At 48.9% G+C, this 18,322-nt stretch overlaps 1 protein-coding gene across 1 annotated transcript; it reads left to right on the top strand.

Annotated features, from left to right (window-relative positions):
• Nucleotides 1–101: 101 nt before the first annotated feature.
• On the top strand, nt 102–9,473 carry LOC123587851 (SEC14-like protein 3). Its single transcript, XM_045457893.1, has 12 exons — nt 102–234; nt 1,217–1,292; nt 1,569–1,612; nt 1,734–1,793; nt 2,831–3,019; nt 3,953–4,048; nt 4,706–4,766; nt 5,930–6,013; nt 6,890–6,996; nt 7,387–7,526; nt 7,623–7,792; nt 8,629–9,473. Exons 1-12 carry the CDS (start codon nt 181–183, stop codon nt 8,748–8,750), a joined length of 1,203 nt encoding a protein of 400 aa, XP_045313849.1. The 5' UTR covers nt 102–180; the 3' UTR covers nt 8,751–9,473.
• The last annotated feature ends 8,849 nt before the right edge of the window (nt 9,474–18,322 follow it).

Below are 18,322 nucleotides of genomic sequence, written 5' to 3' on the forward strand. Positions count from 1 at the left end.
CAAGCACGGGACCTCACTTAATCCCAATTATGTAACGTGCAATCCAACAGTTGGCTAAGGAGGAGGGGCCTGGAGCCACACCCAGGAGTGGGGCAAAAGGCTCTAGCTGGGTCAGAGCCACAGATCAAGGTTGGCTTCTGCCTGAAGCACCCCCCACTCCTCCAGCCGCATCCAGACACCATGAGTGGCCGAGTCGGAGACTTGAGCCCCAAGCAGGCAGAGACCCTGGCCAAGGTGAGAGACCCTTTCCCTGGACCGCCAGAAGAAAAGGGTTGAGGGGCAAAGGGAGGAGGTGGCCAGAGCCCTGGCCCACTCTGTTGGCTTAGAGTGTCTTTGATATTTTCCCTTTACTGTCACCTTACCCAGGGCCATGCTCCAAAGCGGCCAGTGACATCAGCTCTGTCCAGGGCAGGAGTTGATGGAACAGTACCGCATCCAAGCAATAATAGTGTGTGTGCCAGATCAAACTTGACTTCTCATGTAGGAACCAGAACTAGAGAGCTCTACCAAGCAGCTGCCCCCTTCCTATCCCTCCCAGGCCCCTTAGGTGGGAGACTAAGAATGCTCATGGTCTGCACCTCTGAGTCTGTTCCCCCTCATTCCCCAGGACCCTGAAAGACAACCTGTCTGGAAGAGCGAGATAGGGCAGGGTGTGTTGTCATCCCCATGGTCAATGGGGAAGGGGACACGTAATCACTAACCATGCTTTTGTAGAAAATGGAATGAAAAAAGGCAGAAGCCTTGGTGAGTCAGCACATGGAAAGAACTATGGATACCTCCATACTCCAATCCACTTGCCCACATCCCACCCACTCATTTATCCTTTCTTTCATCCAACCCTGCACCCCACCCACCCATCTATCCATCCTCCCTGCTCTCTATTCACCCACCAATCTCTCCTTTCTCTACTCAACTATCTCTCTCTCCTTCCATCCATTGATTTCTCCTTCCTTCTTTTTCCATCCACCCACCCACTCCTCTATTCATTCTTCTTTCTATTCATTTACTTAGCATCTATCCTTACTTGCATTCACCTACCCATCTATCCATATATCCATCCAATGATCCGTCTCTCCTTCTACCCATCTGCCCACCCATCCTTCCACCATTATGCACCAGACTGCATGTGTAAGAGAAGGGATGATGAAAATAATTATTGGGTCTGGAGGCAAAAGCTAAGTGCAGAAGCCACTTTAACCAACATCTCCCTTCCCAGTTCCGAGAAAATGTGCAGGATGTGTTGCCTGCCCTGCCCAATCCCGATGACTATTTCCTTCTGCGCTGGCTCCGAGGTGAGGGCAGAGGTTGGGGGGTGGGGGGCGGATCAGGTTGAGGGGCAGCAAGAGGGGCCTTGTCCCAACTGTTCCACAACAACTCATGGCTCTCAGAATCCAGCCATGCCATCTCACTTCATATGTTCAGGTCCAGGAGAAGGGAGGGTGCAGAGAATGAAGGTCCTTCCCCAGGCCCCCAGTGCCATGCCTAGCTCCTCACAGCCCAGAACCAGGACGAGGTAACCACAAGGTAGCCTCTCTGTTGCCTCACACCTTCCTTCCATCTTCACACAGCTCGAAATTTTGACCTGCAGAAATCAGAGGCCATGCTCCGCAAGGTGAGACGCATCCACCCCCGGAGATTTGGGGAAAGGCTTTGTGGGGGGCAATCCATGTCTTAAGCCCCCATCTCAGAGGTGCTGGGAGCTTGTGAGACCTTACCTCTCCTCTCTCTTTCAGTACATGGAGTTCCGGAAGTCCATGGACATTGATCACATCCTTGATTGGCAGCCCCCAGAAGTGAGCCAACCGCCCCCCCACCCCACACATCCCAAGTTTTTACAGACACAGCATTCAAACAGCCTCTGGCTCACTGGAAAGCATGAGTGAAGGCCAGAAAGCCTGGGAAGCTTGTGGAACTGCCCACAGGCCTACAGGCACCTCTCCTATGAAAATTATGAATATTTCCTGGGTGTTTATGAGATTCTGACCTGAGTTAAAACTTTGGCCTCATGAACTTATTTAGTCCTCACAGCTCAATGAGGTGGGTGCAAGTGTCCCCATTTTACAGATGCAGACACTGAGGTCCAGCAAAGGTTAAGCAGCCTACCCAAAGTCCCACAGCCCCAATGTGGAGCTGGGATTTGAATTCATGAAGCTGGGTTCTTCACCACCACAGTCAGCTTGTGCCTCTGAGCCCTCACCTCTAGGGTCTTGCTCAGAACATCCTGTCTGGTGGGAAAGAAACTTAACCCACTAAGGAGTTGGAGAGAACAGTCCCACCCGCTGGCACCTTAGTAAAACAATGGACATGGTTGCATTTGTAGAGCGTGAACTGTGGGCCAGTCACTGATACTGGGGAGTTTCCCCAACAGTCCCCTAAGGGAAGAAGTATCTAAACCATTTTACAGAAGAGGGAATGGAATGGGACTCAGAGAGATAGTGTCACTCGTTCAAGAATGCACAACAAGGAAGCAGTAGTGTCTGTATTTGAACCAGATATGTTGACCTTCAGAATCCATGTTTTCCATCACTAAACCTAACTTCTCTCAACGGAAAAGAACGTGGGAGATGTTGGGGGGGAGGGGACTCCAGAACATTAAAGACTCCAGAAGCCTTCAGCCAGGCCCAGGTAAGGCCTGGCTCTGCCATGTACTCATTGTAAGGCCCTCCCCTGAAGGTCCCTTAGTTTTCTCACCTGGACAATAGTGCCACCTTCAGGGAATGACAGTGATTGAATCATGTTGTGTGTAGGCTTGGGCCACCCAAGTTAACCTAGTCTGGGGGTCTCCAGGAGGTGAATAATGCCAAGTTCTGTGTATCTTTTCCATGCCCAGGTGATCCAGAAGTACATGCCTGGAGGCCTGTGTGGCTATGACCGGGATGGCTGTCCTGTGTGGTATGACATCATTGGACCGCTTGACCCAAAGGGCCTGCTCTTCTCAGTCACCAAGCAGGACTTGCTTAAGACCAAGATGAGGGACTGCGAGCGCATCTTGCATGAGTGTGACCTGCAGACAGAGAGGGTAAGGCCAGCTCCTGTGTGGGGAGGTGAGGCTGCCAGGGAACATGGTCCCAGGAATACACCTGTGCTCTCTACTATCACCATCAAAGGACTCTGGAGTTAAATTTCAGCTCTGCTGCTTCCTAGCTGTGTGGTCTTGGAGAGTGGTCTTCCCTCTCTGAGCCTGTTCCTCACCTATAAATAATAAATAATGGTTGCAAAGATTAAATGAGATAATGCAAATGCATGGCCCAGCACACAGAGCCTCATGCATATTTCTCAACCCTAGTTACTGGTATTCCCTCTGAGGCTGCCCCTTCTGTTCCTTCTGTCTGGATAACTCTACTTCCAGCACACCCCTACCTCCCACACTCCCCTTGGCTCTTTCCCTTCTATCTTTCATGTCTCTAACTTAGATGTCACCTTCTCTGATGTCCCCGTCATATATGGGTTAACATATATTCTCACAGTTCCTGTGCTGTTTATTTGCAGCATCTATCTCAGAACTTATAGTGATCTAGTTGCTTGTCGGTCTCTCTAAGCAGGCTGTGAACCCTTTGAGGACCAGAACTGTGGATTATTGAGTATTATATGTTATACTCTCAGTGTCTGGCACAAAATAGGTGCTTCATAAATATCAGTTGGACAAATGGAGGGATGAATGGTTGATTGAATGGCAGTAAGAAAGGATGGATGGGTGAATTGATGGATGGGTGGGCCAATTAATGGATGAATGGACAAATGGATGGATGGATGGATTATAAATGGATAATGGATGAATGAATGGATGGATGGATGGGTGGATGTGTGGGTAAATGCATTCACTGTTTTGTTCACTTGTTCAGAGTAGGGGACAGGAAGAATCTCTGAGGGGTCATGTGCTAGGGTCACCATTTCCCAAGTTTTGAGCCTGCACCCTAAACCTGGGTACTGGTCTTTGTTTTCATCCTTGCAGCTGGGAAAGAAGATTGAGACCATTGTGATGATATTTGACTGCGAGGGCCTGGGACTGAAGCACTTCTGGAAACCTCTGGTGGAAGTGTACCAAGAGGTGAGGAGAAAGCCCCTGGGTGACCCCTGCCTACTTTAATGATGAGTTCGGTCTGCAGTGACCTTCTTGGTCACTCAGAGCCAGGATTTGGTAAAAGACAGTGGACTTTCTGGGCCCCAGCACTGTGACTCAGGACTTAAATGGCTTTAATGTGTTTCCTGAAAGAGCCCACAAATCAGGCCTGATTTGTGGTGTCTACTGACACCACCAGGACCACCTTCTGCCAACCCTTCCCAGCTCTGTCATCCCTAGCTCTGTGACTCCAGCAAGTCACTTCACCCCTCCATGTTTCAGTTTCCTCACCTACAAAATGGGGACACTGATATTCTGCATTTCAAAGGGATGTGGGGATATTCCAGTGAGTTGATATATAAAATGTGTACACAGTGCTTGGCAAATAATGAACATTTAATATACAATAGTCATTAATATTGCTATACTATAATTACTATAATATTTACTCTAAAAATTATTATTATTAAAATGTGGTTGTTATAGTCTGAGGTGCGAAGCTGTCCTCCAGAGGCCAGTGGAGGTGATGAAACGAAGGGAAACCCTCTATCTCTCTTTGAACACTCCAGATGGGAGATTGCAAAGGTGATGGTGATAGGAGAAGATGAGATGTAGGCTCTGATGGGGTCTTTCTTGGTTCCACAGTTCTTTGGCCTCCTTGAAGAGAATTACCCAGAGACCCTGAAGTTCATGCTCATTGTGAAAGGTATGGCAAGTGACTTCACTTTTTTGTACCTCTGTTTCCTCATTTGAGCCCTGGGGACAACAAAAGTGCCTTCTTTCCTGGGTAGTGAGGCAGGTTGGTTGCTTGGCTTCATAAAAATCACTTAGAGTGCTTGGAACAAAGTAAGTGCTCCATAAATAGCGATTTCTATGGTTGGCCTTACTGCAAGAAGAGGCAGTTCCAACACTAGCTCTTCTAGGAATCCTCCCTCTTTTCTCCCACCCACATTGATCTCTCCATTCCCAAACTGCTTGTGGTACTGGCATCTGGAACATTCAAGTCTGGCCTCTCCTGTCTGCTGTCTTCTGGAGGCCTCTAGTTGTCTTATGTGTGTTCATCCTGGTTTTTTTCCTGAGTTGTCTGCTCCTTGAAGGCAGGGCCTCTGATTTTCCACTTCTGATGTATCTTTTGTAGGCCTGGGACCATATGGATGTTCAATAGGTATTTGTGTTGTTGTTTGAGTGGATTGGTAGATGGAAGGGTGTGTGGATATTTGATGGTTGGCTGGTTAATTGGTTGATTTGTTGATTAGCTGCTTAGTTGATTGTCTAGTTTACTGGCAAGTTGGTTGGCTGTCTAGTTGAATGACTGGTGTTTGGTTGGATAGTTGGTTGGTTGGTTGGTTGATTGGGTGACTGGTTGGTTTGTTGTATAGTTGTTAGTTTGGTTGACTGAGTGATCAGCTGGCATTTTTGGTTGAGTAGGTAAGTGAGTAGCTAGTTGGCAGATTGGTTGGTTGGCTGACTGGTTTGTTGTTTGGCTAGATCTTCTGCTGGCTGCAGAAGGTTATTGGCTGGGTGGTTAGCTGGTTGCTTAACAGGCTGATGGGTTTTCTGGTTGGCTGCTTTGATAATTGGTTGTTTGACTATTTGGTAGGTTGGCTGACTGGTTGGTGGTCGACTGGTGGGCTGAATAGAAGATAAGTTGATTGGCCATTTTGTTGATTTGTTGATAGATTGGATGAATGATTGGGTGGTTAGTTGGTTGCTTGCTTGTTGGCTGGTTGACCAGTTGTTGAATGGTTTGTCAGGTGCAGGGCATTTTCCAATTCATGACTCCTCCATATGATTGGCTATGAATGTTATGGAGAGAATGGCCCAATGGAATTATTTCCTCCTCCATTATCTCTGCTTATATCTCTCCAGCCACCAAACTGTTCCCTGTGGGCTACAACCTCATGAAGCCCTTCCTGAGTGAAGACACTCGCAGAAAAATTATAGTATTGGGAAGTAAGTAATTCCAGTTCTATCCCCTGAGCTCTGTGCCACTTAGACTCAGAAATGTGTCCCCAAAAGTGAAGCAAAGTGTATTTTACATGACAAAGTCTTTCCAGTTACCTCTGCTTCATTCCCTGTCTTTGGTGACTAAGGCCTTCACACCTTCTTCCTTATCAGTTTCAGTTTGGTTGATAGTCAATCAACCAATGAGCCTATGAGCCTCATTTTCCTTTCAACACTCAACACCTCAGTGCTTCTAAAGCCAATTTGGGCTGGGGAGGATGAGGAAGAACAGTAGAAGAGAAGATGTGATTCAGAGAAGGAAAGGTCAATAAATGCCACTTATGTGCTGTATGGTCCCCCACAAGGTCCTTGACCTCATAAGGCTTTAAAGTCTCCTTGAGAGAGGAACCTGGGTGACTCAGTAGGTTAAGCATCCAGCTTTGGCTCAGGTCATGATTTCATGATTCATGGGTTTGAGCCCCACGTCAGGCTCTGTGCTGACAGCTCAGAGTCTGGAGCCTGCTTTGGATTCTGTCTCCCTCCCTCTCTACCCCTCCCCCACTCACGCTCTGTCTCTCTCAAAAATAAACATTTTTAAAAAATAAAGTTTTCTTGAGACAATTAGATAATTCTTATCTTCTTTACTCATGACTGGAAGACCCTCAAAAATGTGCCAACCCATCACCTAGGAGGAAACATGTTTCCATAGCAACATAATGTTGGAAGACACTTCCTGCAGTCTGAGGCCTGGGAAGCTGAGGAATTGGCCCTGGAAGCCTAATCCTTGTAGGGTTTCTCCCCAAGCTCAGGTCCCCCTGGTGGGAATGAGGGGCTGACAAGTCCCCTCCATGCCTGGTAACAACTCTTCAACCCCTCTGCCCACAGGCAACTGGAAGGATGGTTTGCTGAAACTAATCAGTCCCGAGGAACTGCCTGTTCAGTTTGGGGGGACTCTGACTGACCCAGATGGGAACCCCAAATGTTTAACTAAGGTATGAAGAGCCCCAGACAGGGGAGGGGAAAGGAATAGAGCTGAGTTCCTTTCTCACCCATTCATTCATTCCACAAATGTCTATGGAGAAACCCCTGTGAGCCAGGTATTGAGCTAGACAGTCCCAGCCCTACCATCACCGAGCTCTCAGAAGCTGTATAGGCAAACAAGAAATGAGGAAAATTTGACTCAGAGGGATGAACTGGAAGGGGAAGTTTCCAGAAGAGGCCTTGACCCTGTAGGGTCAGGGAAGGTTCCCCAGGGGGTGGGAGAAGACGGGGTGAGCAGGATACTTCCAGAAGATGTTGAAAGCATCTCAAGCAGATGAAACAGCACAAACAATGCAATGGCCAAAAGAGAGAAGCAAGCCCATTTTGTCCTGTGTCTGCAGATTAACTACGGTGGGGAGATCCCCAAGTCCATGTATGTGCGGGACCAAGTGAAGACTCAGTATGAGCACTCAGTACAGATCAACCGTGGCTCCTCACACCAGGTGGAATATGAGATTCTGTTCCCAGGCTGTGTCCTCAGGTAAGCGCCAGGCCACCAACCCATCCCTGGCTGTGTCTTAGACCCTCAAGTTCCCATCAGACTGAGCAGGAACTTGTCCTCCTCCCCCTCATCCAGGTGGCAGTTCTCATCTGATGGTGCAGACATTGGTTTTGGTGTTTTCCTGAAGACCAAGATGGGGGAGCGACAGAGGGCTGGAGAGATGACAGAAGTGCTGCCCAGCCAGCGCTACAATGCCCACATGGTGCCTGAAGACGGGAGCCTCACCTGCTCAGAAGCTGGTGTATGTAAGTCTACACTGGCTGGGCCCCAGCTCTGGAAGGCCACCTGTCTCACAGTTTAGAGGGAGAAAAAGAGGGTCAGTGACCACCCCCTTCCCCAGGAACATACAGCCTAGGTTAGTGCTATTCATTCACACAGTTGTTCATTCAGGCCCCACTCTCAAGCATTTGCTACACACCAAGAGCCAGAGACACATAGGCCTTGCAGGGAGTGAGAGCACTCAGGACACAGGCAGAGAATAGGGCAGATGCAACATTTTTCAGGAGGAAACTGGGGCTCTGAGAAGTAAATCAACTTGTCCAGAGCCACAGAGCTGAGTGTGATGCCAGGGTCCCACCTCAGCTTCATGGTAGCTGCATTACACTGGGCAAAATCTTACCAATCCAGACCTTTAGCTTGCTCATCTGTGAAGCAGAGGTTACAAACCCTGCCTTTTGGGGTGGTTGTGAAGAAGTAGAAGGTGTGCACAGGCCTTATCCAGCATCTCACTTTATCCAAGGAGGCTGAGAGGCCTTTGACATTCTCAACTGCCCACCCCACACCTCTATCATGCGATGTCCAGGTGTAGAGACAATAGGATGCAATGGCCATTGTTCTCATTGTCAGTTGGAGCAACTAAAGCCAGCCTGGGCACATGCCAAGAGGAGGTCAGTGTCTGTTTACAGACATGGCTCAAGGGTGACAGCTCCCATGGGAAAGGGACAGGAGTAGTGAGAACTTGCCCCAGCTTAGCAAACACAGCAATTAGGAATAGAGCCTGTCATCCCTCCGGTGGCCAGGGCAGAGACATGGGGAGTATGAAGCCAGATCTAACTACCCATCTGTCCATTTGTTCCCCCAGATGTCCTGCGCTTTGACAACACTTATAGCTTTGTCCACGCCAAGAAGGTCAGCTTCACAGTGGAGGTGCTGCTCCCAGACGAGGGCATGCAGAAGTATGACAAGGAGCTCACCCCTGTCTAGGCAGCCCCCTCACTTCTCAGAGACCCCTGACCCTCTCCTTTGTCTATCTATATACTATCCCCTCAGAAATTAATCATTACTCCTCTTGACACTGAGACTAGTGAGTAGAGAAAAAGCTGCCTTGGGGAAGACTTATATGCTGTGGTTAGATCAGGAAAGGTGTGAGAGGCACAGTTTTGGAGGATGCCAAGATTGCATAGGGGAAGAAGCAAGGCAAAAGCAAGAGGTGAATGTCACTGGAACCCAAGAAATAGGAAATGAATCCTTAGCTTTTGTCCTCACTTCTTCTAAGGCATTTGTGTGTGTGTTTGAATTTCTTCCCTATCATCTATGAGCCACGTGGGTTACAGGTATATCTAAATTCTTTTTACTTCTACTCCATATACAGTAGATGCTCAGTGTATACTTGTGAAGTTGAATTAAGGTAATGAGCAAGTAATTCACGGGTATGCCTGACAAGAAGGAACCTTACCCGGAGCAGGTTTCAGCACCTCGGACAGAGACAGGGCTGTGGCAGCAGGGGACTCTCCTGCAGGACCCAGGTGATCTAGCCCCCAGGTTTCTGGGAGTGGCTGCCCCCTCAGGTAGGTAGGAGATGCCTGCATAAGGCTTTGTCTGACTCAGCACACAGCTTTCCCAACCCATCACTCTGACCCTTACCCTTTTCCCTTGGAATTCACAGCTTATATTTTAAACAATTAAAGAAATTTTACTGGAAGCAAAGGAAGTCCTATCTGGTTCTAGCTGCTGCCTGGCAGTAAAAATTTAAAAATCGCAGCTATCATCTGGTAAGTGATGTCTTGCATATCACACATGGTGCCAAGTGCTTAATGAATTTAGCCCATTTCACACTCAAATGTTCCCTGGGACCACTTATCATGGCCATCTTATGGATAGAAAACTAAGGCTTAGAGAGGTGAAGTCACTCCCAACGTCATACAACTCTTAAGTGGCAGATTCAAGATCCAGGGTTTTTGTTGCTGTTGTTGTTGTTTCTTTATTCCGAAGACATTGCTCTTAATTGTCCCTTAGTACCACTTCCTAAGAGCCTACTTACACAAAGAAGGAGAGAAGGAATGATTTGTTTGTCCTAGAGTTTCCAGTAGATGTGTCCTTAGTTGACACCCAGGACAAAATATGTGTCATGCTCATTGGGAAGCTGAGGCAATAGAGACCCACCAGTACTCAACTGCATAATGTTTGTTCAAGGAAACTCATGGGAAAATGGGCCAGCTTCTAAACTTTATGCTTCTAAACCTTATGCTTCTGAATCTAGCATGCTGTCCACTGTTCACATGGCCTCTGAGAAGCATGACCCTCTGACACCCACTATGGCCCTGGGTGACTGAGGGAGAAGTAGGGTCTCCCCGATGTTCCTACTCCAAGTCAGGGACTTGGAGTCCCTCACTGGCTTGAGCCCTACATCCTGACACAACTCTTGCCAGGAGGAAACAAATTACACAGAGAACATGGGTGGGTGGGAACCAAAGGGCTAACTGGTCCTTGGGAATGGGTTGCCCAGGACCAAGGCTGCTGGAGTGAGCCAGAGTGGGAGGCCTGACTCTGAAACCAATCAAGCAAACGTTCAGCAGCAGCTAGCACTTTCCATCTGCGCTTACAGGTACAGGATTTTATCTCCACTTTATAGATGGGAAACTGAGCTCCCAAAAGGCACTGGCCTTGTTTCCTTTGGCCCATGCATGGCAGAAATAGCACTGAAGTTAAGGCTACCCTCCCCACCTGCTCACTCCCACCAAATTCATGTTACTACAGCAACATGCCAGAATAAGACTGCCAACTCTCAGAGGTGGGGAGGGTGAGGGAGGGAGAAAGAGAGGAAAAGGAGGAGAGGGTTGTCACATTTATGGGGGGAAATGCAATATTTGGGACATGCTTAGAATTTATTGTTTATCTGAAATTAAAACTTAATGGAACATCCTGTATTTTATCTGGCCACCCTACAAATGAGGGAGAAGGGAGGGTGAAGCAAGGGAGAAAGGGAAGAGGAGGATGGGCTCACTGTCTTGGAAGACTGTAGTAGCATCAGCAATGTGGGCCAAGGGGTCCTTGGGAGAGGTTGGCTCAGGCATCAGTGGTGCATGGTAGATGGACATGGTGCTCTCACCCTTGCCCCCGAGGGAAAGGATCCCACATTGCAGAGGAGTCAGAAAGAGGATGAGGGGGTGGACCTTTGCACCCTCGAAGCTGAGGCAGCCATAAGCACCACTGGATGCCCTCATTTGCCCCACCTCCTCTACTGCTGCTCAGGGATATCACTTTGAGCAGAAGGGTACTTGCTACCAAAAGACAGGGCAGCACAGGGAGCCCAGGCCAGGGCTGGAGCTGAGAACCAAAAAGTGTCCCTCAGCATCTGCTGACACCCAGCCATGGCAAATCAGCTCCCACCTCATTTCCACCACCAGTGGAGAAATAGCCCTCCCCAGCTCCCAGCCTCACTCAGGGGCCACTTAGCTCCAGTTCTGAATGTCCAGGAGGTGGTGTAGGGGGAGGGGAAAAGGCCCTACTTCGTTACCTGGCTCACTGCAGAAAGACTGAGGTCTGCATGCTCCCTACAGTGTGTAAGGGTGAATTACCTTTCAGTTCCAATGGCCCAGAACTGACTGGGAAGGAAAGGCCTCAGCTTCCCTTGGTAGCTATGGGCTGTTTCCCATAAGAGGGATCAAATTTGGCAGTCTGGGACACTTACCATGCAGGCCCCAGGCCAGGGCAACCCACAGGCAGAGAACAAGCCAAATGGTACCAAACAGGCACCTTCCTCAGGAAGCCACCACTGCAGTGGCCTCTCCAGAGAGCCCACTTTCACATCATGCAGTTAAGAGGTCCGATTCGTCCCCCAACACACGGTGCTAACATACACAAGTGCCAGCCAGAGAGAGTTAACCCAAGACCAGAGCACTAGAGAAATAGAAAATTTTATTGTGTGTGAAAGAGTGGTTTAGTTGTCTTCTGAAGGGCCTGCTGCCTCCAAGCTTTCCTTGATGGCAGACTGGTACACCATATCAATCTCCTCCTCAGAAGAGGGTCTCTCCATTGCTTCAGCCACTGGTTCCAACTCCTGGGCATCTTGGGTCGGCCAGCATGCTCCCTAGGCAGCCAAGGGGAGAGTGCAGCACAAAGGCCTGGACTAACTTCTTCAGGGCCAGTAGGAACAGGATCAGTAGCAGAGTGACACGGCTGAAGGCCAGCACCACTGCCACCAAGTGCTTCAGTGTCTTTCAAGAGGCTGGGAAGGATGGGGCCAGGGAGTGGCTCAGGACTGCCTGGAGGTTAGGGCAGGCCACACAAGACGGCTGGGGCAGACCTTGAGCCCAGAGTTATTCAAAGGAGAAAAAGAAAAACCAGGAACATGTGGGGGAAAACAGGATGTGGCTTGGGATAAGATAGGGCAGGGAGATCAGAACCAAGAGCAAGTGTCCACGAACCTGAATGGTGGAACCAGACCTTTTGGGGCCTAGGCTGCCTCCCAGCCCTGCACCTACTTTTAAACCATGACATCAGCAGCTTTTTGATTGTCAGTGGTCCCACGACTACCATATGGGTGTTCCCTTCGCCTGGAACTCTGTGGAGGGGAAGCTGTTAGCCCTGGCATCTTCCTCCCCTCCCAGTCCTTGGCAGAGACTCGGAGCCAGGTAACTCCTAAGGAGGTGTGTGTTCAACTACTAAATGGGGGCAGGGGGCAAAGGACAGTGAGCTGTCACTTAACAGGGTTTAAGAGAAAATACCTAAAGAGCACAAATATCCATCCACAAGGGACCGAGTAAATTCTAATACCTCCATTCCACGGTTCATACGGTCATAAATGTAAAAGAGATATCTGACCTACAGAGCTGTCTGCAGAGTATTATAGAATACTGGAATACAGAATAAAAAGTGGACCATTATATTAATGTGTATATACAACAAAAGCTGTCTGGATATGGTTACACTAAGATGCTAGTTAACAATGGTCTCAGTTGTAGGTTTAGATCTTTTTGAAGTCTCTAAATTGTCTTGGATGGTTACATACTTATTATACTTGTTTGGCAAAGGAGGGCAGGGGAATGTTATTAGTATACATATCATGAGGTCCTGGCACCAAGCAGGGTTGCCCTCACCAGAGCAAGCTTCCTCCTCAAGGCACCCACATGGGTTACCCAACAGCCCACAGCCCATCCCACCCAAGCTACAATTTCTTCCTGGCCCCTGCCCCCTGACTCACCACCTTGCTACCTTCCCAGCCCAGGGGCTGTGCCCATGGCAGATTCAGTAACATTCATCTGCCCACACAAGCCGAAGGCCCCCAGTAGCCCCTCTAACCTGGCCCCGCTCTGCCTTACCACGACACCGGCCTCTTTTTGGGTGGGAACAGCCAAAGTCACAGCAGTCACACACAGAGCTCTCCCACTTATCTGTCAGTTGTCAGCTGCCAGTGGTCCAGACAGAAAGACACGCTCAGTCAGGAAGGTAGGAGGGGGACAGTCTACCCCATGTCCGATTCCAGCATGGCAGTATTAGCTGGGTGACAGCAGGCCATCACTTGGCCTCCCTGGACCTTCCTCTCCCTGGTTTGCCTATACCAGGGAGAGGCCACCTATATTTCCAGGGTAAGGATTTCCACTGGTCCAGATGAAGCATCCCAGTACAGGGCCAGGTGAGGCCTTTCAACCTCTCTCCATTGGCCAGCTTTCAGGACTTAAGGCCCACATATCATGGCAGCAAACATGCTCATTTTAGAAATGGGGGTCCTGGAGACCCAAAATAGGGAAAGGGCTTGTCCAGCGTCCCACAGCTTGAAACAGAGAACACTCACCTCTATGAGGAAGTGTTATAAAAACAGGATTTCCGACCAGACTCAAAGGGTCTTGTCCAACTCCAGGTGCTCAGTCAGCAAGTGATATACACCTGGAAGGATGGATTAAGGAAGAATCTGGGACCCCAACACCCACTTAGAGGTTCCTCCTGGGCACCCATGGCCCCTGACAGCCACCCACGTGTAGAACCATGTTATATCTTATTTATCTCCCTGAGCTGGGCACTGCAGGGAGGAAGTCAGGCCAGTCTGTGGAAGGAACAGCCCCAGTCTATTACAGGTCCTTAGAGGGAAAGAAAATTCTTATTTTCCCTTATCTATGAGTATTTTCTCACTGCAGTCCTGGTTTCGAACAGGGCCCTGGTTAAGCTACAACCTGGTCAGACACTGGGTTCTATGTAGCTGTTAACTTTCATAAGAGAATACAAAAATGTTCTCCTATGCAGAGAAATGTGCTTAATGTTGAGAGTGGGGGCCAGACACAAATTCTGTAATGGCACATAGAATTCTATTTTATAGGGGCTCTTGGATGGCTCAGTTGGTTAAGTGTCCGACTCTTGGTTTCGGCTCAGGTCATGATCTCACAGTTCGTGAGTTTGAGCCCTGTCAGGCTCAGTGTAGACATTGCGGAGCCTGCTTGGGATTCTCTCTCTCTCTCTCTCTCTCTCTCTCTCTGTACACCCCCCATTCACATGCACTCTCGCATGCTCTCTCAAAATAAATAAACATTAAAAAAAGAATCCTATTTTACAAAACACTAATTTAGCATATATACAAATATTAGTGATTCTCAGGATTTCAGGATTTTCATTTCCTGTTCTATGCATGAGTTAACAAGTAATATCGACAAAAGAAAGAAAGCGAAGAGTCAAGTGTCAAGTATAGCTCTTTATAAATAGACATACACTTAGGAAATTCCAGTGCCATCTTGGGACAACCATCAAGCAATGACAGTTGTCTGTTGCACATCTGTACTTCCCATGATGACAGTATCTTAGGAAGATACAAAGGAAGGAAGCTCCAAGTAGCCCCAGGCTTTCAGCATCCAGAGGGACAGAAGCCATGGTTACCTAGGTTCCCTCACTCATAATCACATTTATCAAGATCTCTCTGGGGTGAGTGGTAATTCCCAACACCCGCCCCCAACATGCAATCCTTGAGCCAGGCCTGATCCCAAACTTGATCCCACACATGGAAATGTGAGACCCTGAGGGACTCACCTTATGGTCAGAGCTGCAGCCAAAGCCAGTGCTGTGGGTGTTATCCCAACTCTGGATCCCTATCCCACTGCCATTCTCAGGGGTTAGGGTTGCCAGATAAAATTCAGAGCACCCAGTTAAATCTTTCAAAATTTAGTATAAATCAGTCTCATGCAATATTTGGGACATATTTATACTAAAAAATTCATTATTTATTTGAAATTCAAGCTTAACTGGATATCCTATATTTTTATTTGTAGACCCTATCAGGGCATCCAGCACTCCCTTTCTGGGCTGACCTCCAGCTCTGCCCAAAATAGCTCTGGGAAAGGAAGTAAAGTAACAAGAAGAGAGTCCCCAACACCTCCAGCTGGGCCTGAGGCATGGTCCTCACCTCATTCTCTTCCACATCATTGTTGAGCATGAAGGCCTCCACACTGAACTGTAGTGTCTCATTATCCTGCCTGGACCAAGGGCCAGATCTGGGGCCTATTGAGAGGCACCTGGGGGACAGCCAAGGGGACCACAGGGATCTTCAACTCAGAGACTGGCTGGAACAAGTTTCCTGTGAATCCACAGAGCTCATACTATGGGACTTTCTTGCTCCTTAAAGCCTCATTAAAGAATGTCCACCCCATTACCAGAGTTCAAGGACAGTTGTGTTTAGCCTGAGCAAACGGCAGATGTTACAAAATCAGCCACAAGTGACAAGACCCTAAGGCCTCTATAGTCACTCAACAGCTTGCATCCTGGCTGGCAAGGACAGCCCACCCTTTGCCAAACTCACAGCCCAGGTGGCAGGTTCAGACCCAGACAAGTTCGGATCAGACACAAAAAAAGGCTGGTCACCAATGACCAAGTACAACAAGATAGACCCCTCTACATTATCACACCAATGGCCCAGCTCAGCAAGACATCAGGGTAGGGATAAGCCCCTGCCCTCCCTCTTACTCCCTCTGTAGCCTCTTAGACCCTCAGTTGAAGACAAGGGTGTATATTCTCTGGGAGTGGTTCAGGTAATGGCTCTGAGAGCCCACACACTCATCCACGTAGAATTTCATGGCCTAGTTTGACACAAGCTGGATGTAGGCTTCAAGAGTCAGCCATGAGCCTTCTACATGGGGAGGTGGCAAGGCATCTGGGGGAAGAGAGGGAAGAGGGTTATTCCTGGTAAGTAGTCATGGCCACCTCCTAACAAGTATATACTGCATGCCTGTTAGGTCACAACCATAATTCCATTTATTCCTGAATGGTCCTAGAAGTGTTTGCTAGACCCATTTTACAGGTAGGATGATGGAGGCTCAGAGAGACTCCCAGTTCTCTACCCCAGTCTCATCTACCAAATGGGTGCGCACCTGTTCCACCAAGGGCAGAAGACTGAGGCCAGACACAAGATGGTATAGGTAGACCACACTCTGACCTCCCCCTTAGGCAATCCTCGGGGGTCCACACTCCATCCCCCCCCACACACGCATATACACAACAGCCCAAGACTCACCATTCAGTACCTGGAGAGTCACCTGCTGGGGCTTTGAGATACAGGGTGAAGGCTCCTGGAAGGGGTTCTTCAGAGGGCCATGCCGGGTCAATGACAGGCCACCTGCAACAGAACTGTTCACCTCCTGCCCAAGGAGTGGCCTAGGCTGAGTGGTTGCAGAGAAAGAGGCACCACAGGTCAAGGGGGTTCGGTGGGTCCCCACAGCCAGACAAAAGGGCAAGCCCTGGGCAAGTTACCCCAGGGAAGGTAATGGGGGTGGGAAGGCCAAAGAGAAGCTGCTCAAATGAGCTTGACCAGCACTGAGTATCATCATAGCTGCCATTTGGGGCAATTTCACACATACTTTGTGAACTGCACAACCACTTCTATTTTTCAGATGTGGACACTGAGGCAGGAAGTCCTGCTGCCATCTGCCCATGGGTGTTACATGCAGCTTCTCAGCTGCAGAACTCAGATTCAAACTCCCAAGCAAGGTCTCTCCCAGAAATATATTTAATTCAAAATTTTTTTTATTTTCTTATAGTTTATTTGCTTTTGATAGAGGGAGAAACAGAGAGAGAGAGCAGGGGAGGGGCAGAGAGAGAGGGAGACACAGAATCCAAAGCAGGCTTCAGGCTCTGAGCTGTCAGCACAGAGCCCAATGTGGGGCTCGAACTCATGAATTGTGAAATCATGACCTGAGCTGAAGTTGGGTGTTCAACTGACTGAGCCATCCAGGTGCCCCAGAAATATTTTTTTAAATGTTTATTTACTTTGAGTGAGAGAGAGAGAGAATGTATGATCAGGAAAGGGGCAGAGAGAGAGAGGGAGAGAGAGAGAGAGAGAGAGAGAGAGAGAGAGAATTCCAAGCAGGCTCCTAGCTGTCAGCACAGAGCCCAATGTAGGGCTCAAACTCTTAAACTGTGAGATCATGACCTGGTCCAAAATCAAGAGTCAGACACTTAACCATCTGAGCCACCCAGGTGCCCCTCTTCCAGAAATATTTAAAGGTTGGAGTTCTCACGTGGCAAGACTCCAAGGATACCAAACAGCATTAAAATAAAACCTGAGTTTGGGGTGCCTGGGTGGCTCAGTTGGTTAAGCGTCCGACTTCAGCTCAGGTCATGATCTCTTGGTTTGTGGATTTGAGCCCTGCGTCCGGGCTCTGTGCTGACAGCTTGGAGCCTAGAGCCTGGAGCCTGCTTCAGATTCTGTGTCTCCTTCTCTCTACCCCTCCCCCACTTGTGCTCTCTCTCTCTCTCTTTCAAAAATAAAAATTTTTTTTTCAAAAATTAAAAAAAAAATGAAACCTGAGTTTACCTTTCCCTATTTCTTCTCGTCTGTGTGAGCAGTGGTGTAAAAGCACACTCACCCCTGCATAGCCCCAATAATTCTTTTTACCATTTGGGCTCCTGACCACCTTGCCACCCTGTCTGAAGAAGGATTATCTCATCCCAGAGGGCAATGGCAGACCAAAGACCAGAAAGGAGTTTTAGGCTTTTTGGGTGTTCATTTGTTTTTTTTAAGATACGAATGTAAGGCATCTGTTTAGCGTTTGCTAGGTGTTTACTGCATGACAAGCTCTGCCTTAGAAGCCAGGGGTGCATAACTGGGGGGGGCCTCTGCCCCCCAAGTTTGCCTGGCTGGGGACCCCAAGCCTCAAGAAGCAGGACTGCCTGGACTCCAGGAGGATCCTGCTCAGCCTAGGACAGGGCTGAAAGACTCCCAAGAAGCAGGGTGAAGGTCAGGGAAGAGGAATGGGTGACCCAGGGTTCTAGTGTCATTAGCTCTCAGTGGGGGAAGCAGCAAGGAACTCCAGGGGCTGGAGGCGTTAGGAGGTGAGGCCAAGTGTTGAAAGGCAACCAGCAGAGCCACTCATAGGCCATCAGGAAAGAAGTCCCCTCCTCCAGGTATCCCCAGGATGCCAAGTCTGCTCCTGCTGCTCCTCAAGTTATCCTCAAAGGGGCTCACCAGGTGGGGGGGGAAGGACCCCCACCCAGCACTCCAGGTCCCAAGGGATCCCCATTGCCCAGAACTTACCCAGCTGCAGCAAGACCAGAGCAACCTGCAGAAGGCCCCTGGGGGC

This window comes from Leopardus geoffroyi, chromosome D3 (assembly GCF_018350155.1).
Source record: "Leopardus geoffroyi isolate Oge1 chromosome D3, O.geoffroyi_Oge1_pat1.0, whole genome shotgun sequence".
NCBI classification, from domain to species: Eukaryota; Metazoa; Chordata; class Mammalia; order Carnivora; family Felidae; genus Leopardus; species Leopardus geoffroyi.

Bases quoted from the DNA above. Each gene is read 5' to 3' on its own strand.
- LOC123587851 (XM_045457893.1), top strand. From the start codon at position 181: ATGAGTGGCCGAGTCGGAGACTTGAGCCCCAAGCAGGCAGAGACCCTG. The intron at 3,020-3,952 runs GTAAGGCCAGCT...TCATCCTTGCAG, and splicing joins GTGACCTGCAGACAGAGAGG to CTGGGAAAGAAGATTGAGAC. The intron at 6,014-6,889 runs GTAAGTAATTCC...CTCTGCCCACAG, and splicing joins AAAAATTATAGTATTGGGAA to GCAACTGGAAGGATGGTTTG.